Source organism: Symphalangus syndactylus, chromosome 21 (genome assembly GCF_028878055.3).
Source record: "Symphalangus syndactylus isolate Jambi chromosome 21, NHGRI_mSymSyn1-v2.1_pri, whole genome shotgun sequence".
NCBI classification, from domain to species: domain Eukaryota; kingdom Metazoa; phylum Chordata; class Mammalia; order Primates; family Hylobatidae; genus Symphalangus; species Symphalangus syndactylus.
The window spans coordinates 61,025,536-61,049,508 of NC_072443.2; the positions used below are offsets into that span (position 1 = coordinate 61,025,536).

A 23,973-nucleotide genomic window follows, 5' to 3' on the forward strand; every position below is an offset into this window, starting at 1 on the left:
ACAATTACCTTTTATGGGCATTGAAATTTTATCAATACCTTACATTCCAAAAAGGATTTAAAGAGGTTTCCCCAAAACAATGAGAATTTTAGATGTGACATTCAGACCATTTTAACTTGAAGAAGCCTATGTTAATTGGTATTCCATGTATCTAAATGTTATTAGCAAACTTACCCAAACGGTTGCTGTAGAATGCCTTACTAAATCCTCAAAGTTATATACCTTAGCCTTTCTGTGAGGATTTAGTATTTAACGTTCATTTTTAAATAAATGAATTAATTAACAAGCAAAGATTCTTAATAATTTGATACATTTCCAGTTCCCACAATTAGAAACAAGCCATTTATGGAGGTAGGTAGGGGAAGATTTAAGGGTGATGGTAGCAAGAGAGATGTCAACCAAGACTCCGATATTTAGAGATGAGTCAGAGAGCCAAAAATTTAACAAAGAACCCCATTAACACATAATCCTATGCATGCTCACAGAGATTAAATCATAATTAATCTGTGGCAAGCCTCTAAGAAAGCACAAAGGTGTAAAAATGCATTTGACATTGCTTCTCATCAAAAAGGTTTCAAAAAAGTCTTAGAGTACCAAAGGGTTAGACATTATTTATCTATAACATTTTGTTGTGGATTCCTCAATCATGTTAAGTAAATTAGGTGCTGCAATAAAACATCTTTGTGACAATTAAAGGTCAATTCAGAATAGAATAATAAAATGACACTGAGTATAAAAACTGATAAGTATAATCATCAATTATTTCTGCACATATATTCTGAGCACTTGACTTTAAGTGTAATTCCTTTGTCTTGATAGTCTTTTTAACAAATTATATAGGCTCTAATGAGCCTGGGTCCTGGTAAAAATAAAAGACTTAAGAAATACATGGTTTATTCATTAACAGCGTTTATCAACAGTCTTTTTATTAGCTCCACTGAAAAGAGGACTTAAACTATTAGCTCTGAGAAGTGAGGTGTAAAGAAAAACGCAGCCTAAGAATTCTGACCTTCCAAAATGTAGACCTTTATCAGAGTACACTCTGTAGCCCTTGATATCTTTCCACAGTAAACAGGGGTTGATTAGGGACACAAATCAAAACTGAATTTGCTTATTGTGTGACTTGAAAGCACTAGCAATGAGATATGAAGGCTTGTTACAAAAAAATATGTCACCAATTTATTCATCTTCTGTCATCTCAAAAGAAAAACAAATCTCTGAACGTTAAATTGTCCCATCATCAGATGATGGATTTGTAAATGCTGAGTTCCTGCTTTTCAGCAAGGAGGTAACGCTAATGAATCAGTATTCACCAAGTGGCATTTCATAGAACAGTGATATTAGTTAGACAAATGTTCTGGGTAAGTCATGAGTTACGACTGATAAGCCATAAGATGTTGCCCAGTCATAGGCAAACATATTCAGGTTCTCAGAACCTCCTCCTTAGTTTAAAAAATCCATTTGGGAGTTAAGATATTTGATGCTATTAGACACGTAAGGATACAGCTTCTCAGAAGAAGATGAGCAAACGTTGGGATATGAGATGCTGAGTGTTACAATCTTGGGGATGCCATTAGCTATGTAAGGACACAGCTCCTCAGAAGAAAATGAGAAAACTTTGGAATATGATGCTCTCTATAATGCACAGTGTGTGTCCAAATGTCATTGGGCCTTGGACACACACTCTGTGTTAAAGCACCAAAATTCCTTAAGCCTTGAGCTTCATGTTTCACTCATAACATTGTATGACACCTGTCTGCAAACTCTTTGATACTCAATACATCATCCTATAGTGTGCACCCCAGAAAATATTCTTGTCTATACTTATGTACTTGTTTTCTTATTGGAGTTGATATACATCCTGATCTCTAAGGAGTGACACAGACAAAAGGATCATTATGAATTCCTCATAGGCCACTGAATTCAGCCCAGAACAACAGAAAATTTCCATTGTTAGCTACTACTATGTGCTAGTAAAATTTCAGACCCTTTATTTAAATTGTCTCATTTAATCCACTCAACAATTTTGAATGTAAAGTTTTACTATTCTCACTTCAAAAATAAGAAATGGCTTTGAGAGGTTAAAAACATGTTATCCAAGCTCTCACAGGCATGTGTGGTTATGGGTGTCTTTAGAACAGAAGCTTAGATCTTTTTGATTCCAAAACCAATGGTTTCTTAACCACTGTGGTATAATGTTCCTGACCCCAAGATGGCCTCAATCTCTTTTTGCAGAGTGTCACTTCATTTGTGTAATGTTCCCTCTTTCATTGACTCTTAGTATCTCCACTGAAACATATTATTCCCAAAGAGGTCATACTCTAAACTGGTCTTTGTGCCAGCAGCATCCTGGCAAGTCTCAAGGGTGAACACACTCAGCTGGTGGGCTGTGGGTAGGTGAACATAAATACAACCCAGAAAAAAATCACATCTGATCTTTCTGCCTGCAAATGACAAACGGTATGTGGCGAACTCTCTAGAAGAGATGACTATGTGTATAGCTAGCACTGTCTCCACAAGAAAACATAGCTCTTCTATGAAGTAGCATGAATGGCATTAATGCTGTCAAATGGAAGTTGTGTTTTCTGTGATAGCTTGGACAACCACATACTTGCTGAACTGCATTTCACGCTGAGTGATTACAGCCAACATATCCCATGAGCAGGATGGCTCACTGCGAATGCCTGATCTATATCAATGGTTATTAGGCTACTCCGAAGGAAGGTAAGAGGAAGAATGTCTAGCTCTCAGATTGTCACATCCTGGGATTTGGTATCAAGGAAAGTGGGGATGTTCTTGAAATACTAAAGAATGTGATAAAATCCCTTGCTTTAAGACTTTAAGTGAATATGGATAATTTACAGAAATAAAGATTACAGAGTTGTTCAGGTCATTTTCTATAAGAATTCTGCACATCTAGCCCCAAGTAAAATTATGAAGTATGAACACCTTATCTCATGTTTCTTAATGAATATTTTTCAATAATTATTATTCCTCTCATGACTTTGCATTTTCTTGTGATTCTAGAACTCATTATACACTGACCTCAGGAATTTGCTCTCTCCAAATAGTATGGGTCTCATTCCTCATCTTTAAAACTTGTCAAATGGCTGATTCAGTGTTGGTCTACTTGCAGCTAATATATAACAAATACAGTTGAGTATGGCTAAAGAGGCTACCCAGCCCAAAAGAAAAAAAAAAGGTCTACATTTTAATTTGTGCTCACATCTTAAGAGTGAATGTTATATTAAGACTTCCTTTTTCTTTAGCAGAGCCAAGTCACAGAGAGCTCTGTGAAGGGGGCTATGTTCTACAGTCCTCAGATAAAAACCTTCATTGTATTCACAGTGCAGATCCTCAGTGCCAGACTACTCAGCTAGCCTACTCATCTGGGTGTCCTTTCTAATATGCCTGTTCTAGTGTTTTAAAATCTAGTTACCAAAGCATGCAACCAGGTTACCTTTCCCACTGATTCATCACTTCCAAACTGAAGTATACTTAAATGTAAAGATTTTTTTAATAGTATTTTTTGGAAGACTATCAAAGAAAGATCTACATATGGTTGGATTTGGAAAAAGGAAGGATAAGAAAAACAAACAAAATACGACCACCATATCAATAGGTGGAAGAGTAAGAGATACGGTAATGGTAACAGTATCTACCTCCATTCCATATGGTACAGCTCATCACAAAGAAAGTGATGAGGAAGGAAAAAGGAAGGTGAGAATATACAAATAATTTGGGTACACTGATAATTTAGTGAATGCGATTATAAATATTCACATGGAAGAAGCATGTTAGTTAGGAAGACACAAACACTTCTATTTCCATTTTTGTAAGGTAGAGGCTTGCATAATGACCTTACTAGTTTGTATAAACCCAAATTCTCAATGATCAGCCCTAAAGCATGGCTCCAGATAAACCAGCCTGTGTTTAAGCTCATAAAAGTCAGAGGTGTGGACTCAGACTGGGACAATCCTAACATCTATCAATCGATTCCACCTTCCAGACACTCTACAGAACACCAAATGTCAGAAAGAACCCATGAAAACTGTCATCAATCATCTACATACTTCTGGTGCACTTGAATGTACCCTGACATATAGACAAATTATCCAGATATCAAGCTAATTTTTTCAGTTTCCACTTGAAAGCTTTGTGTCGCCTAGGTCTAGCCAATATTAAATTAATATTTTCCCTTTTCCCCCAGTACTCTAGGGACCATATCTCTGAACTACTGTTATACTGCATGGTCTAGAGAATACGGTTGATCCAATATTCCAGTTGACTGAATGATACCTTTAATATATGCATCATACTGATTTTATAGCATTATTTTTATTCATGTTTCTAGTCATATCTTGTTCATTTCTCCTTTTTCACAGAAAACTCCTTGAGACTACACTTAAGCACCCTCAGAGACTTCATGATGTTCCTGATACCATGTATTACTTGATTAATAGATGCTTGTTGAGGGGATTAATCTACAACATGTGGGTGACCGGTATTCAAACAGCTACATTACAAAGATAGACTAGAGGAAGAACTGTTTCCCACATGAAGGTGTCTTTCTTGATCATACATAAAACATTTTAGCCTTATTATCTTATTATACCTGAAGGTCATCATTACAAATTGTAAAGGCTGCTGTTTAAAGAGGTCTAGTTGATAAGATGGTAGATCATGTCATACCCTTGTGTAACACCCTTCCATGGTTACCACGGCTCTTAGGATAAAAGCCAAGTCCTACATACATCCTAAAATGACTTAGTTCTGGACCATCTCTCTACACCTGCAGGCTTGGCTCACACATTCTCTCTGTTCTGTGTACTTCAGTCATGTTTTTTCTGTTTTTCACATCCTCAGAAACACAAAAATTCTCCTACTGCAAGCCATTTACCATGTTTAATCAGAATTCTCCAACTTATTTTCCTTCCGTAACCAGCCAATGTCCATTCCTTCATTTTATCTTGACCCAAGCATCATTCTCTCAAAAGAGTCTTTTGAGACAGCTTCTACCTTCAACATGAGTAAACTTCCTATGCCCTCATAACACTCAGAACATGGATTGCAGTTTGTAATTATGAATTCGTTCGTGAGATCACTGGAATAAAGTCAAATTCCTTCCACCAGACTCTTGGCAACGTAGAGGGAGGATTCTCACTTAGTTTGCTCACCACCAGATCCCCAATGCCTAGCACAGTGCATAGCAAAAAGGAGTCACTCAGTAAATATTTGTGAGTGAATAAATGAATGAATGTGTGATTTTTCTTCCGACTTATTCACAGATATTTTTCATTTGCAAAGTTACATATAAAGAACTGTGAATATTTTAAATAGTAGATAACTGATTAACTTAGACGTCAATGAAAATCATTTGGGATTTTCATTATTCTAAACCCAATCACTCTGTTTCCTTAATCAAGTATACGGTCCATGGTAACAGTTAAATCCGGCAATGGCATGGGATTTGTCAGAGATTTTTGTCTATGTGAAAATGACTTCATACTCCTGGCTGGAACTGAACAAGAGGATTCAAAGCAACATGACCCCTTCTGAATTCAAAGAATCACTGAAAATGTCAATTACTGCTAGATAGACAGGCAGAAAATAATACATTCTTGTCTGTACGTCTTTTGTCCTGCAAGATGTATGCTCCTGTTCCATTTTCTGAACAGTCTAGTAAAATTTAATTTACTTTTTCAATTTGTCTCCAGCCAAGCTTCCTTCTGTCAGCTATGCAGACATTTCAGTGCTAGCCACGTACAGTAATAGGAGAAGGACAACGAGAATTAAATTACCTGTGCATTTGCGATCTGTGTCTTCTTTTTTTGACCCACTAATCGTCAACTTGCAGTTGAAGTTTTCCTCCCAGTATTCGGCAAACCATACATTTCTTCTGTTGTTTTCAAGTGTACGGGACGTAAAGTAGGCATCAAACCCTACACAGAGTTAAACGAAAAGGTCAGTGCTTGCAGGGCACACTGCTGGCACATTCAGAAATAAAAATAAAAGTGACTTTTTTTTTTTCTTTGTTTCAGTGAACTGGATCCTCTTGTGTGTCAACCAAAAAAAAAAATTAACAGAAGGAGGAAAAATATTCCAATTGCATTAATCTATGACTAAATTCCTAGTTCAGTCTGACAGGTAGGTAGTTACTAGCATAATTTCCATTTGCAGGTGAGAAAACAGAGTTATAAGAAATAGTAACACGCCTAAGGTCAACCATTATGCCACATTCTGCATCCCTAACCATGTCAGCTCCTGATCCATGAATATTATTTTAAGAACCTCCTTTCACTTGGCAATATCCTATTCTGTAATTGACTTTCTAGTCAAATTAGGAGGAAAAGTTTTTGAAGAGGTTGTAGGTGAACTGAGTCCAATATAAACCTCAATGTATAAAGAGTGTCCAGATAAGCAGGGACGAGGAGGCCAGGAACTCTCTAGCTTCCTCTTTAGGACAGTGTGACTTTAAATGTTCATATGGGGTCATAAGATCTTGGAAGAGTCAGAGTGGAAAAAGAGATTGGATTCAGTGTCCCAAGGCCTAGGCTCAAATCCTAAATCTATGAATCACACTCAGTCACGGAACCAAGAGCAGGTACATACTTAACCTATACGATTTTCCTTCAATCCACCTGCAACAATGAAGACTACACCATCTCCTTCCCCCACAGCATCTTGTTTGTGACAATGGAAAAATTTTGGAAACTTATGAAGTTGAGTGCTATGATCAAGAACCATAGGAAAAAATATGGACTTACTTCCAGAATACTTAAATTATTCAAAGTTTTCCCTTATCTGTAAGGCCATAAAAATGGAATAATCATTACAATTACAAAAATAAGCAGTATTTTATGTACATTTTCTCATAAAATGTCACATCAACCAAAGGAAGTAGGTAGTCCCAGATCCATACTCTAAAGTTAAAAATGAAGGCTTAGAGAAGAATTTGGACCCACATCTGCCTAATTCCAGACCCTGGTTTCTGACACCCATGCTATAGCGCAGTGAGTCTCACATTTTGGTGGGCATTGCAATCATTTGGAGAGCTGATAAAGAATACAGAGTCCAGCTCATTGAGGTAGGCAGTATCTGAGTCTCATTATTATTATTATTATTTTCAAGTTCCCTAGCAGATTCTCTTAGCTACTAACGGTCAACAACTACTGCTATGAAGCTCTTCCATGGCCCACTTACCAAGCCACTTCCTCTCTTTCTCTACTAGATGCTCCATCAACAACTTACTGTATCAGCTATTGATTCCACAGGGCAACTGGGTGGTTCGACAGGTAGAAGAGCAAAACAATCATGCGTTCAGGTATTGGAATGGATAAGTCAATCAAAACGGTAAAACCTACTACACAGTCTGATAGTCCTGAGCCAAAGCCAGTTTCAAAAAACGGAGCTCCTCTCAGACAATTCAGAGCAGCAGAAGCGGAGGTCAAATGGATACTATTCCATTTAGTTACTTCTTGCTGACTTGCCTCCTCTTAGCTGAGTCAGATTCTTTCAGGATCTAAGAGTCTGTTTATTCTTATAAGCTAGGGCAAAAAATAAATTAAGTCTTGAAGTTTGCCTCTATTCAATTTCATTCACAAAGAATAAAATTGTCCACGAGAGACTTAAGTTTTTAAGAGAGATCTTGTTGTAGCCATGTATTTACAATGCCTTGGAATATACTTGGCAGCTCTCTGGGTTAGGCACACACTATAGCTCTTCTTTATTAATGGCTACGGAGCTTCTGATACAGAATGGTTTAAAGTTTTCCCTCTGGCTGAAGTCATCAAGCCATCACTCTTGGTCTGTCATTATAGTTCCTGCAACCTAAAGATTCTACCTATCTTGTTTTAGGAATAGGCTGTCCAATACAAGATCTACAGTTACCAAGGTGGAACAGAGGGAAAGTCAGGGGTAGAAGGAGAAATTAGAATAACTCTATTAATATAATTATGTGTGTGTGTGTGTGTCATAGTGAATTGAGATTTTTTTCCAAACTTTCTACTAGAGCCAAGAAGAAAAGTAATCTAACACATATCCCATTACTATTAGTTAATTGTCAGGTATTTAAATGTAAACCAAGGCACCAAAACCAGAGTTTTGGTTCACTGGAAACAGAATCAGAGTCATGTTAAAGGAGAAAGATAATTCTTTTATACGGGGCAGATGGTATTTTTATTATGAAATTGTTCCTTTTATTAGACAGATAAATTTAATTTCAAAAATTAATCTCCAGGTGCTTCTGAAGCAAATGCCCCATTGGTTACATGTTGAGCAATATTCCTGTAATCTTGAAAGTAAACTTAGAGCAACAGAGAGAAAATGAAATGGACTTTAGCTGGTGTTAAGACCATACCAATCTGGTTCTTTCCTCTTTTAACTGGGTTGCTGCCCTCAAACACCCCTTGAAATTGGTGGCTGAGACAAGAGAGTGCAAAACAATAGAAACATAATTTATCCCAGGCGTCCTGTTTGGGAAGTGACCTTTCCAGGCGAGAGACAGAAAAAGCTCTTGCAAGTGTGTAGTGCGAAGGGAAACCTATCAGAATGTGAAGAGGGGGTCAGAGGACACAGCTGCCTGCTCTGCCAGGATAATGGGAGCTGACAGATATTGATGGCGCTTCCTGAGGCATCAGAAAGTGACCAGGAGTCCTGATGGCTGCCTTCTCAACACTAGTCATGTGTTGGAGATTAGAACACCCCTGTTGACCTAAGTGCCAGGGGGCACCCAAGGCTTCATTTCACCAGCCTATACACAGAGGGTCTGCTTCCTTCTTAGGAATAATGGCCCAATGATTCAGAAAAATAAAGCTCCTAGCACATCTTGGGCATACGACACTAATAGAATCAGTGAATGAAGCAATTAATAAAAAGAACAAAAGGAAATGACAACAGGGAGGGAGGGAGGGAGAGAGAGAAAAGAGAGAGGAGAAAGAAAAGGGAAAAGAGGCGATGCAGGCAAGAGGAGAGAAGAGAGAAGCATTGATTAGGGTGAGAAACAGGGAATTCCCTGTTGCTGAGAGTCCAAATAAGTATAAAAATTTTGAAAAATAGGTCAGCATTATCTATTAACATTGTTAATGTGCATTCTTAAAAGACCAGCCATTCTACTGCTAGGTACATGCACTAGAGAAAGTTTATACACATGCACCACAATATACATTCAAGAATGTGTAGCATGGTAATATCTGTAATAACTAAAATCTGAAACAACCCAAATGCCTATGAAGTACACAGAAAAAAAAATGCTGTTCACAAAAACACATATGAATCTCATAACAAATGTGCAAATCAGGAATGAAAGAATGCATTCAGTATCATTTATGTCACATAAAGTTCAAAATTGGGCAGAAATAAGCCACATTGTTTAATGAGGCAGTCATATGTGGTTCAACTACAAAGAAAAACATTGAAACTATTACAGTAAAAGTAGGATATTCTAAAAAAATAGATTATTTCTGGTGGTACAAGAGAGGAGACAGACATATGGTGGACAGAAACAGAGTGTTGGGGCATCTATCCTTCTGCTAGTATTCTTGATTGGGTGGTAACGTTATAACTATTTTTAAACCCTACATAGTTGTTTCATGCCCTTTTATATTTCTATAATATAACCTATGGCAGTGGTTTAAATTTGGCTCTTAAAAAATATCCATGTCCTAACCCCCCAAACTTGTGAATATGACATTATTTGGAAAATATGTTAATATTGTATAGTAATAAGTTCTATCACAAATAAAATTAATTTAGGGATCTCTCGATGGGATGATCCTGGATTATTCATGAGTGCTGTAAATCCAATGACAAGAGCCCTTATAAGATACATACAGAAGAGAGACATACAGGAGAAGGCGAGAAGGAGATGTGAAGATAAACACAGATGGGGTATTGCAGCCACAAGCCCAGGAATGCTTGGAACCAGCGGAACCTGTAAGAAACAGGGAAGGCTACTCTGCCTAGAGCCTTCAGAGGGCTGTGGCCCCAGCTGAAACCTCGACTTTGGATTTCTGGCCCCCAGAACCATAAGAGAATAAATTTCTATTGTTTTAAAGCACCAAGTTTGTAGCCATTTTTTATGTTATCCTTAGGAAAGGAATACGCCTTAGTAAATAAAAAATCCTGTTTTGGTACACCTTCCTAGCTTCTCTTTGGTCCAAATGATAATATTGTTCTCAGATGTCACAAAGTGGTGGCTTGTAGGGCATATTTAACATATAGACTTGTCTCGTCCTTTCTCTTTTGCCACAAAATGTGTGTGTGTGTGGTGATTTTGTGTGTATGTGTGTATTTGTGTGTGTGTGTGTGTGTGTGTATATATATATATATATATATATATGTATTTTTATTTTTTTTGAGACAGTCTTTCTCTGTCCCCAGGCTGGAGTGCAGTGGCTCAAACATGGCACAATGCAGCCTCAACCCACCAGGCTCAAGTGATCCTCCTACCTCAGCCTCCTGGGTAGCTGGGACCACAGGTGGGCACCACCATGCCTGGATAATTCTTGTATTTTTTTTTGTAGAGATAGAATCTCACCATGTTTCATAGGCTAGTCTCAAACCCTCGGGCTCAAACAATCCACCTGCTTTGGCCTCCCAAAGTGTTGGGATTACAGGCATGAGCCACCGTGCCCAGCCCCAAAATATTTTTACAATCAGCTTCAAAGCCAGAAGATTTTACTTGAAAGTCCAGATTTCTAGTTTTGCTTATAAAGTTAGAAGATCTAGTAACAGCGAACCCCAACTCCATGTGTTCAAAAAATAGCTATTCCCTTTAGTTAGGCCTGAGATCTTCAGCTTACAGTATTTCCTCATCACCCGACTGCCTTTAACCTAGGCTACATTTCTCATTTTTGAGCTGTACGTGGTTGTCAGGGTGGACACGAGCTTCCCACCACTGAGAAACGCATCTCTCTAATGTGCCTTTGCGGCAATTTGAGTAATCTAAAAACTTCACTGAAATGAGAAATACTATTTCAGGCCTCTAAGAATATATCCTTGAAAAAGCTACTAAAAACAGGGAAGTTGGCCAGGCACAGTGGCTCATGCCTGTAATCCCAGCAGTTTGGGAGGCTGAGGTAGGCAGATCACAAGGTCAGGAGATCGAGACCATCCTGGCCAACATGGTGAAACCCTGTCTCTACTAAAAATACAAAAAATTAGCCGGGCGTGGTGGCATGTGCCTGTATTCTCAGCTACTTGGGAGGCTGAGGCAGGAGAACTGCTTGAACCCAGGAGGCAGAGGTTGCAGTGAGCCAAGATCCCACCACTGCACTCCAGCCTGGGCGACAGAGCAGGACTCCATCTCAAAAACAAAACAAAACAAAACAAAACAAACAAACACAAAACAGAGAAGTTGGGAAAGCAGTAGGATATAAAATTTACACAGAGAGATGATCCATCTTTATATACACAAACAATAATCACTTAGAGACACAGTGAAAAAGAGCACAATTAAAATAGCTACCCCACCCCCCCCTAAAAAAAAGAGAATATCCAAGAACAAGTGATATCTTTCCATTTATCAGGGCTTTTGTCTTTCAGGAAAATTTGAAGCTTTCACTTACGTCAATTCCGTTCAAGTTAATTTATAGATTTTATGTGATCTCAATAAAAACACAAACTTTTCTTGCCTAGAGATAGACAAGTTGCTTTTAAAGTTCGTACGGAAAAATATCAGGACCAAGAGAATGCTGAAAAAGAAGAGCAAGTATACATGAGTGTTTGGTAGTTTGGGGGAAGGAAGTGAAAAAAAGGAGAGCAAGCTCCAGAAGATTTTAAATTCAGATTTTAAATTCACTATTATTGAAAAAGAGTAGTCTTGGCACACAAAGAAATCAATTTATCATTGGAACAGAACAGAAAGTCCAGAACTAGACTCAATTGCACATGAGAATTTAATGTAGTGGAGAATAAAGGTAGTATTTCAAATCACTAGCAAAACAATGTGCTTTTAATAATTGTCTAATAAACAGCAACCAGTTGGATATTTGGAAAATGATCAAGTTGAACCTTAGTTAGGAATTTAACATATAATCCCAAAAGAAATATGAGGAAGCACTGCATGGATTCAACCACAGCAAGCGCATTTGGGTTTTCTGCCTGCAAAATGAGGAATTTTGCATGGTTGTAGGAATTGGCTGTCCTGCACCCTTCACTCTATGCCATGTGCTGTGTTCTCAGGACATGTTCCGCAGGTAGCCCCGCTAGCACTTGCGCAGTGTTACAGGTGTCAGTTTTTTGTCTGCCTCTCTTGAGAATCTTTGAGGTCCTGGAGGCCAGAGACTTGGTTCTCCTTCCCAATTCCAGTTCCTATCAATATTAACTGATGTAAACTGAAGTTAAAGACATGTAAATCGACTTGGCTAAAAGATCATTACTGATCTAATGAGAGGAGTCTAGGCTCTCAGATGCACCCACAAATTATTTGGTGTGTCTATTGATGAGAGAGGTGGAAACTAGCCATTATTTTTGAGAAAACAAATAAGAATTATTGCAACAAAAATATTCCACAAAGAACAAAAATCTCACGGGAAGTGTTTATGGATGAGGTAGAGGAAATAATGTCTGCAATGTTATTGCACAAAATGTCTCCAAAGGGCTGTTGCATATTATATAATACCAGAGTGCCTGTCATTTTTTATTTCTTTAAACTGCTTGGGAAACAGAAGGGCATTTATGTAATCTGAATATACTCATATGGGAATAAATATGGATATAAACAATACATATTAAATTGATAGTTTAATGGCTAAAAACAGACTCTGAAACTAGAATTCTAGGGTTCAATTCCTAGCTTTGACACTTGCTAGCTAGATGACCTTGAGTAAATGGGTGAACCAGTCTAAGTTTCTCAACTCATAAAATGGGGATGATGATAATATAGACTTCATAGGATTGTTGTAACTATTGGATGTGCTGATTATGCAGTTTTTAGAACAGTGTCTATCATGTAAGTGTGTAAATGTAAGCTAACTTAATAGAAAATTATCTCAGACACACATGTGAGGAAAAGAGAGAGAGAGAACAATAACAAAAAATTTAAGAAACTTTGCACTTTAACACTAGGAACTATACATGAAATATTCAGCTCTTAAAAGCCTCACTTTGCAGTCAGATAGACATGAATTTGAATCCTGCCTCTGCCAACTACTGGCTATCTTATTTAACTTGTCTTGTGCTAAGCCTATCACTTACATTTCTGCCACTTTTGTTTTGTTATCAAACTATACATTTTAATTTGCTTATTATTTCATTCATTCATGACTTCACATATTCCAAATAAGACTTAAAGTGGCACCTACTTTTCCTCATCTATAAATGAAGGATAGTAGTACCTACCTTACAGATGATTTTTAAAATTTTCAATATGAAGGATAAACCAACGTTTTAAAATTGTTCAGTAAATGCAGGTTCCTTTCCTTTTGTTAAGGTAAACAGTTTTAGTATCAGTTTCAGGCACTGTAAAGTAACAACCCTCTACCCTTGAAAGCCTCTTATCATTCTCCTATGCTAAGTGCAGTCATGTGAGCTTAATGGTCCACATATATATTGTTGTGAGGCTGCTCAGGATGCACAGGTCAGTAGAGATGAAACATAAAATGACCATTCCTCTAGTGGATGATTTAGGACGTGAGACTTGAAGAGGCATCTACATGGAGGCCACAGGCTGCTTCCATAGGGTGTGGAATGGGTGGTAAATAAGCGAACGATGGAGGCTCCTGCTATCTTTCCTTCTACCCCACCTCATGGCAATGCCAATTTGAACCCCTGCCTTAGTGGTTAAATGTTCTGTGCAGAAATGTGGTAGGGTTTTACTCAAGAGCACTGATCCCTCACAGGTATTACAACACTACTTCCAGGCTTGGGTTTTTATTGTTGTTGGCATAATTTCTTGCCTTTCTAATCTCTTGCCTTTCTACCCTTCCTCCTTCCACACTATGTTGTTTTAATGACATCCCATATTTTCATATCTTTTTTCCCTCTACTAACAATGAGTGTAATTGTCACACTAAATTGTGCAATCTTGACTGCAATACATATTGGCACTTGCCAACATATATCCAAAGCCATAAAAGATGTGCAAATTTTTTGAACTAGCAACATGTTTCAAGGTATTTATCCTAGTGGAAAAAGGATATGCATTTTTGAAAAGGCATTTAAAGCACTAGGTGATTTTAAAAATTATTAATCTTACCAGATATGGGAATAGCATGGTGATATAAAGAATAGGTTCCCATCAGTTAGAGATATATGCTAAAATATTTTAGTTAAGAAGACATAATGTCTCAGATTTGATCTAAAATGCCCCATCACAACAAAAATTCAGGAGAGAAAGTTTAAGCCTAATAGCAAAATATTGATAATGTTTGAAACTGGGTTTTCAATTCACGTGATTTGATTATATGATTCTATTTTTATGTATGTTTAATAATTTTTATTTTTTTTTTTGAGACAGAGTCTCGCTCTGTTGCCCAGGCTGGAGTGCAGTGGTGTGATCTCGGCTCACTGCAAGCTCCGCCCCCTGGGTTCATGCCATTCTCCTGCCTCAGCCTCCGGAGTAGCTGGGACTACAGGCACCCACCACTATGCCTGGCTAATTTTTTGTATTTTTAGTAGAGATGGGGTTTCACCATGTTAGCCAGGATGGTCTCCATCTCCTGACCTCGTGATCCACCCACTTCAGCCTCCCAAAGTGCTGAGATTACAGGCGTGAGCCACCACGCCCGGCCGATAGATTCTTTTAAAAGTAGTTATAAGGATAATCATTTGAGCACTATTTAGAACAATGAAAATGTAAAACCACTGCAAATGTCCCCAAAACACATGATTAAATACATGTGTTGAAGTAGTATGCAACCATCAGACTACAGAAAGTTTTCAAAAGTGTATGCTAGGAGCCAAAAAAATTTGTGTTTTTATGTTATATTTTAAAAGTTAAAAATACTTTGATAGTATTACTATTATATATATAATATTACATATATAATATTCATTATATTATCTAATATCAATGTCAATAGTAACAATGAATGTCACTATCAATACTAATAACACATTGTTGACATATTAGATGATGTGATAACCTACTGTTGATATTAGATGATTTGATGAATAGATGATGAGCGATATTTTATTTTTAGCTCATTCATGTTTTTTAATTCCCTATACATCTATAAAGCAAAACACAGACACATGCAACATAAAACAAAAAATATGTATATAAAATATATCTCTCCAAAATAAATGCTGATTCGATACAATATTCAGTCTTTTGCAAACAGTAAAATTTTGTAGAAGAGCCATTATTCTCCAAGATAACTTAATTACTATTTCTAAACACACCTAACTTTTACAAATGTAATCTATAAATCTATTATTTATAACTATCCAAAGTAGGTATAGTAAATATACTCATGTCACCACTCCCTGCATCTACAACCATAGCAGACATCAATAAACAATTTTGAATCTTCCCAACCAACACAAACAAATGATACATGTTTGAGCTGATGAATATGCTAATTACTGATTGATCACTGCATATGTGTATCAAAATATACTATGTACCCCAAAATATGTACAAGTATTATGTGTCAATTATAAAAATAAATAAAATAATAATCAATCATGATAATCAGTCTTAACAAACCTGGTCTCCAGCCTCTTTCTAGCTTAGTGCTTTAAAAAGCTAATATTCTTCTGACTTTTTAAAACATACAACTTATATACTATCCTCGATATGACATATTTTCAAGAAATTATTCCTGAAAATTTACTGTACATAAAGTGGTATTTTCAGATAGAAACATTTAAATTAATTAATGGCAACACAATCTCCTACTGTGTAGGTGACTACTGTGCCCAGAGCTTTGGTTTAAATGCTTTGCATGGATTTTAGCTATTGAACATAAGTGTACTGTTCTGTGGTTCTCATAGAAGTTCCAGTTCAATATGCTCTCTTGAAGACACTAAAGAAAAACACATGGTGCTTTAGCTTGATATCATATGTTCAGTATCTTCATAAAAGAAATATGGTAGGTGTTAGAGATTGTCTATCAAGAAAACCAAGACCAATAGGGTGTATTGCAAACATTTTTTATTGATTATATATAGAGTGTCATTGGCTTAATCTTGTTTGCATTAATTTTTTTTTTTTTTTTATATAGGACTCAAAAGAGTTCAGAACTTTCTATGATCTCCAACTGGGCCAACAAGATGCTTCCTGTTGGAAGAGATGGACAAGATCTTAAAGGGAGAGTATCTGGAACACACAGTTGTTATTTGCCTATGCTAAATTCCACGGAGCACACATCTTGGTATTGTACTCCTGCTGCCAACAGTGGTTGAACACTTACCGTAGGACTGGTAGATTCCAAGGCATTATATTTTAAACTCCTTTTTATAAAAGCCAGGCCTCAAAGGATCAGTCTTCCATCAGAATTTCTTTTCTCTGTTGCCTGAACTCCAATATCTCATCTTAATTTCATTTCTTTCTCAACTTCCAGGAAGAAGCCTGATGGTTAGTTCCCAGAAAGGCTGTCAGCCTAATTAACTAGCTGGAGAAGATCATGAGAAATCTAAACCAATCACCAAGAATCTACCAGGGAATTCCCAAGTGAGATCTGCATTTCTTAGAAGACAGCCTTTAGATTATAAGAGGACTGCTTGTCAAGACCTGATGCCTACCTACAAATGCTACTCTCGAGGACAGTGCTGTAACAATCCACAGATTTGTATACAGCCCCTCTTTCTAGGAACTTATCCCTGACATAGAGGAAGTATATGCAGAAAACTTATGTCTACAACAGTTTACACCCTGGTCTACACACTGGAATTCAGTATAGAATTTTTTAAATTACCTTTGCTTGGACTCCAAACCAGACCAGCTGAATCAAAGATTCTACTGTTGGGCCTGAGCATCCATGTTTTTAGCTTCCCGGGTGATTCAGACATGCTGTCAGGGTTAAGAATATCTACTCTATACGACTGTGCAATTTCATCACTCATATATCCATTTTACACATAGCACTGGACGAGCCATCCAAGGAGTACCAGAAACATGAGAGACAAGGTCCCCTTAATTTGAGCATATCTATCTATCTATCTATCCATCCACACACACACACACACATATTCTTATATATACAAATATATTCACATATATACACATATATACACACATATGTTCTCATCTATACATTCTTATATGTGTATATATACATATGTGTGTATATATATGTAAAAATGTGTGTGTATATATATATATATATATCAGAATTACTCAGATAATATCACATGTTCACATGTCTTTGGAAACATCAAATAACGGACGTACTTTTGCCATAGTTGACTGAATCTTGTTGCCATTCTTTGAATGTCATCATTTATTATATGAAAGCTTTCCAAGATTTAATGAGTAATATTCTTCTACATAGAGATTATACATATGATTATTTCAGCTTGATGTCATCCTAATGAATGTAGGGTGAAATTTATGTTTCCATAGATCGTGGATATTGTATCTATTACAATAAATAAAATTATACATTTGTAATATATGTTTTCTTAGAAATGTCTAAGGAGGATTTTTTAAGGAATTATAGTAAATTATCATAATCAGTTTCATGTGTATATAACTGTCCGAGAATCATAATCTTACAGAATAATGTATTTAGTGCATATAAATTATTAATCAATTCAGCAAATGGGACCTACCCATTTTTCCAGGCAATGACAGAAAGAAAGCCAGACAAACTTGTCAGAGAATTATTCTGCATTGTAGAAGCTTCACGTTTTATTTTTAATAACTATAGAAGAACCATGTTGCCTGGTTACCATCTTCATTTTGTACTCTGGTCTAAAAATGTCTCAGCAGCCAGAAGTTTTCAGTGAGCTCAACATCTAAACTTACATAATCAAACATCTCTAACAATTCAAAAGGAATTTTACCAAAATGATATTTCATTTTCTTCCTAATCACAGATTCAGCCACCACCTAATGACTGAGGGGAAAAAAAAAGCAACCTTTCGAAGGAAAAACTTTTCATATGCAGGACTGGGAGGGGAAAAAGAATCTTAAAAAAAAAAAAAAGGAAAACAAAACTCAAAGAAAATAATACCAGTGTCATGAATGCATGACCACTTAGTATTTGAATTCCCATGAAAATATAAATCAAAAGAAGAAGTGTTTTGGACACCTAGAGAAGCTTTAATTGGTATTTATAAAATTTTACAATTTCACATCAAAGGTCACTTTTATTTGCAAGTATTTTCAGGTTTGAGAAGAACTGTCTAACATTCTAAAACATGCTATTTTGATGTATGTTATTTCTCCATGTCTTTCTGGCATATTAAGACATCATATTTGCAGAAGTGTAAAAATGAGAATAGATGGCTCATGTAAATAAATGTCTTCATGTAGGATCAAGTTCAAGCAGCAAACTCAGATTATATTCATTCTCTCACCACCTGAGTTACTAAGATATTCCTGAGAGGGAGACACTGCATTAGGTGCAATAATAGGAAAGGTGAATTGTCCTCACCTCTGACCTCTTACACTTTTAGACAACTACATCTTGTTTTCTAGGAAATCACTTCCACATTTATAGGTTTGTAATGGTTACCAACTGACTGGGTTGGGAGTGAGCACCTAACCTTATCTGTGCCAACCAGATTCTCTTCGTTGGTAACCTGAAACTGGAAATAACCAATTCCTGTCAACCAGGACTGCTCACTTTATAGAAGAGATGTAAACTCAGGAGTTGCTGACAGCAGCCACATAGGCTGAGAAGTAGAAAAATTCAGTTTGCATGGGGAGATGAGTCAATTAGAGTCCTAGAAAAAAAAGACATTGAGGGAGAAGAGTCTTACATTTTTAACAATGTTCAAGTACCTGGTTCCAATCCATTTCTAAGGCCTTGATATATTCCTTGCTCTTGGATTCTATAAGACATCCATTTATTCTTATAATAAATCAACACCCCTCCTTTTTTACCTTAGGCAAATCCCAATGTTTGTCTATCATTGACAACTGTAAGGGTCATAACTAATATTGATGTGGGGATAAGTCAGATATGGATCCTGTTCTCAGGGAAATGGCCAAGAAGTAGGACATACACATATAATTTTCACAGAAAGGGAAGAGATTCAGAAGTTATAGAGACGCAATGATGGAAGTTTCACATTAAGAAGCAAACATTCCTGACTCCGAATAAGGTGAGTTCAAAAAGTTTTTGGAGGAAGTGATATACAGTACATTTGGAAATGTTTAAAATGATGACTAATGCTTTATTTTTTTCTTTCAAAGTTTTTTTCTAGGTAATTGGTGTTGCAGAAATATAACTTCAATCTGCTGCCAGATTGGTTCAGACATAGAAATCCTTGCTTTTATCTCAATGTGGAGTGCTATTAGTAGGAGTACTTCATGCTCTGTATTTTAGAGAGGGCAATGGGATGGACTTGGTATTAAAGCCATATGGCAACATCATAAATATGGTCTTGCCTCAGACATGATGTTTCCAACAACAAAACACAGTCAACAGTGTTTGCACTATAGCCCTACTGAAAACTTTCTATTCCTCTAAGGAGGAGGCAGCACTCTGAGTGCCAGATGAGAGTTTTATGGCAGTTACTGGCAGGGCCTGTGCTTGCTACCTGGGTCAGGGACAGTATCGAAAGAAAATGCAGTCTCATTTTAGTCACCAGGGATTGCTTCTTTGTCATACACATTTAGAGTGTGTCTTGGATGAAATCAGAAAATGGCATAATAGAGCAATTAATTATAGCAGAAATTAATTAAAGCAAAAGGCCCCATGGTAGAGAGAGTCTGAAAGTATATATACACAACTTCTGCTCTAAGACATTTTCCATGTTTGAGGGTAGATAAGAAAATAAAAACAATACCAATGATTCTGGCTAATGCTTACTAAAAAAAAAAATTAAATGATTACACTGGGCTAAGAATGGTATATTATTTCAATTCTCACAAACATCCTAGGAGTTAACCATTATTATTATCCACATTTGGTGAATGTGCACACTGAAACTCATATAGAATAAGTAATTTTCCCAAAGGCTCATAGCTAAAAAGCAGAATCTGAACACAGTCTACCTGATTCCAAATGGTAAACCACAATGCAAGAAGAAATAACAAAGCCATCTAAAAATTCAAAGATAGCCTATGAATGTTACAGGATTTCAGAGATGAAGAAAAATGCCAGGATAGAATGATATGCATTTATGCCATGGAAGAGCTGTGATTTGAGTTCAGCCTAGGAAATGCAGAGTTCATACAGATAGGAAGGACTGGAGAGAGGGGAGGATTACAGCAAGCACAAAGGGTGAGGTGGTTCTATCACTTGTGTTTCCAGGTGATGAATAGACTGATTTGACTACAATGGATGTTTGATGTACAGAACATCTTTATGGAAAGGTATAATGGAACCAGACTGTAGAGGGTCTGCAGTATAAAGAGTCAGGATGTTACCTCACAGGCATTGTGAAGTCATTGAGGGTTGGTTCTTAGAATAGATACTGTGATAATAGCTTCATTTGAGGAAGAATATACTAGCAGAACTGGGAGGAAGGTTTTTATCTGTTGAGTGACATTGGTATAGAAATATTCATGTATGAAGCTTTTCATAATCCTTACAACACTTGGAAATGTAAAACTACCATGTCCATGCTTAGATGAATGAGCTAAGGTTCTGTCAGGGAAGATGCCTGTCTCAAGTTCACCAGATGGGAAAGATGGACACAATATTTTGTCCTAGTCTGTTTACTTCAAAGCCTATATTCTTAAAAATTCAATGTGAAAAACAAAAGTAGTAAAGAGATATTGCAAATATTGAGCCTTGACTATTTCTAGGTTCTAAGTAATCTTCATGTAATAACTTATGTAAACCTTCTAATACCTCTGAGATAGGTACTTGTCTTTGTGCGTTTTTGTGTTGCTGTAAAGGAATACCTGAGGCTGCGCAAGTTATGAAGAAAAAAGGTTTATTTGGCTCATGATTCTTCAGCCTGTACAAAAAGCATGGCTCACAGCATTTGCTTCTGGTGATGGCTTCAGTCTGCTTCTACTCACAGCAGGAAGGGAGGGGTAGCTGGTATGCAGAGATCACAAGTGGCGGGGAGGAGGAGTGGAAAGGTGCTTAGTTCTTTTTAACAACCAGCTCTTGTGAGAATTCTGAGGGTACTAATGGAGCAAGAATTCATTCATTACAGTAAGGATGACACCTAGCCACTCATGGGGGATCCGCCCCTGCAACCTAAACACCTCCCATTAGGCCTGATCTCCAACACTGAGGATCAAATTTCAACATGAGACTTGGTGGAGCCAAACAAACCATATCTAAACCATAGCAGTACTACCTTATCCCCATTTCACAGATGGGAAAAATGGGGCAGAAACTGCATGGGTCATTTGCTCATTACCAGAGGAAATGAGATTTCATTCAGCTCTTTGGCTCAAGAGCCTGGGCTCATGGTTCTGCTGTGAGGCCCTCAATTATAGCAGCAGTTGACTAAGAAGTAATAAGTGTGACATCTACAGTCTAGTTGAAAGTTTTACAGAACAGATAAAAAACAATGACCTTGATAAAGAAAAAAAGTAAGATGGGGTGACTGGATCTAGAGCTTAGAGAACAAGGTAGAGGGTGGATTCCAGAAAATGTTGAGGACATTTTACTATTGTTATTATTGTTCTTGTTGTTTTTTAAATAGGAAGATGTGTGATTTCCAAATCACTAAGCTTAAGTGGAAGGTGGAAGCATGAAGGAAAATGCTCTGAAGGGTAAAGCTGTAGATTCAGAAGCCAAGAAAATGCCTATGATGCTGGGAATTAAAAGGATGAAATCATCAACAGAAAATATATAAAGAAAGAATGGTGTGGGAAGGGAAGAGCTACTGGGAAATGCCCGCATTTGAGGATGTCAAAGACAAACAAAGAAGTCATCAATGGAGATAGAAAGGAATTGTCAGAGAAGTAGAAAGAGGGAGGAGGGTACAGAATCATAAAATCTCAAAGCTTAGTAACAACCAGGGTTGGCTTCATGGCTATGGGACCTGAGCACTCACACAGGGCCCCAGGTTCAGAAAATCCCCTGTATGTAGGTTTAAGGCTCTTATGTCATTCTTGAAACTCTTAATTTTTGAACAAATCAAACACCCTCATGCTTTCCTTTTACACTGATCCCCACCCCCTGACACAAAAACAAGTGTGTGTGTGTATACACACTTTTTGTATATATATATATATTTAAAAAAAACAGTCCTCGCAAGATTTAAGAGTCACCTTTTTTCCAATTGCCTTTAAAATTTTTCCATACATAGGCTACCAAATTTCTCTATACGTGTATCTAGTACAAGCAACTTGCCATATCTTAGGAATAGCCCATTGCATTATCAGATCTAAACTTTAGGAAGCTCTTCCTGTAGTAAGCTAAGGTTTGTTTCTCTAACTTCTGTGCATTCATCCTGGTTCCCTTCTTGATGATAACAAAGAGTTAAGTATAATTGTACTGCTATGTTCTCTATAACTTCCATAAATTATCTGATTTCAAACCTTTTGTTCCATGGAAGTGATAAACTGTTCACTGCCAACTGCCAAAAATGTGGTTAGCACATAGTAGGCAGTCAGTAAATACTGATATGTTGAAGCAATTCTGAACCATATTTCCAAAGTGCTTTCTCACTTTCAGAAAAGACATTTTAAAATTTATTTATAGTCCCTCAACTCAATAATTCTGACTATGTAGTCATTTTAAAAGTCATTCCCACATGGCAACCACGAAAACTTTTAGAAGTTATGCCTACACTGAATCTTCTTTCTTTTCATCTTTTCCTAAAATTATAAGCTTTTTTTTGGAGGGGGGGGGTTGGTTTTTGGTTTATATCACATGGGTCAGTTGTAACTTGGGTGCACCCACGTTTTGGCTCCCTTTAAAGCAGTGTTTCTCAACCTCAGCACTATTAACGCTGTGGCCAGAAAACTCTGTTCTGGGGATGCATTAAGGATGTTTAGCAGCATTGCTGGCCTCCACCCACTAGACTCCCCAACTGTATCACCACCAGCCCCCAAGTTTTGACAATGAAAAATATCTTCATACCTTGCCAAGTGCCCACTTAGAGGAAAATCTCCCTTAAGTGAGAACAACTGACTTAATGTTTTTTTAATTTTTAATTATTATAAGTACATAATAGTTGAATATATTTATGGGGTACATGTGATGTGATATGGGCATGCAATGTGCAATGATCAAATTAGGATAATTGCAGTGTCCATTACCTTAAGCATTTATCATTTTTGGTGCATATTAAGAACACTCAAATACCACTCCTTTACTTATTTCAAAATATACAAGTGATTAACTATAGGCACTCTATTATGCTACTGAATATTAGGTCTTATTCATTTTATTTGTATTTTAATACCCATTAATTAACCCTACTTCATCTCCCCCTCCCCATTACTCTTTTCATCCTCTAGTAAAGCAACTCTACATAATGGCTTTAAGTCAACGGATGATGTTTCCTTTACTGAATTATAGAACTTTGTTCTAATGGTGAAAAATTGATGCAAAAATTCATGTATATTGTATGACACAGTGTTCCTTAAGTTGTGTATGAGTATTAAGATGTCTGGATGACGAGTCACCAAAATTTCAATATGATAAACTTCGCTGGGGGATGTTTGTTTCTTCTTTATCTTGTTTTGTTTATTTAGTTACTCATTCGCACTTTTCAAACTCTTTCCATTATTAACAATCAGAATGAATACTTTTTATAATCAGAGTAAAATGTTGCTTTCATTCTGAAATGAAACAATGCGCATGTGAGTAGTAAGAAAATGGAACCCATGGGCACAGACACATTCAAGAAGATTCACAAGAAAGGCTCCTGGGGTACTTTTGTTTTCTTCCTCAAAAACCCATATCTTATAATTTATAGGAAAGGAGAATAATACTAGAT

The 23,973-nt window shown here is 36.8% G+C and overlaps 1 protein-coding gene across 6 annotated transcripts in view; it reads right to left on the bottom strand.

Annotated features, from left to right (window-relative positions):
- The window catches only part of GRM7 (glutamate metabotropic receptor 7), an 879,282-nt gene that overhangs the window by 322,951 nt on the left and 532,358 nt on the right, over positions 1-23,973 (bottom strand). For all 6 annotated transcript variants that reach the window (XM_055260434.2, XM_055260432.2, XM_063630706.1 and 3 more), the window contains exon 5: positions 5,802-5,942. In XM_055260434.2, the coding sequence (XP_055116409.1) occupies positions 5,802-5,942 (141 nt within the window). The remainder of the gene's footprint in view (positions 1-5,801; positions 5,943-23,973) is intronic.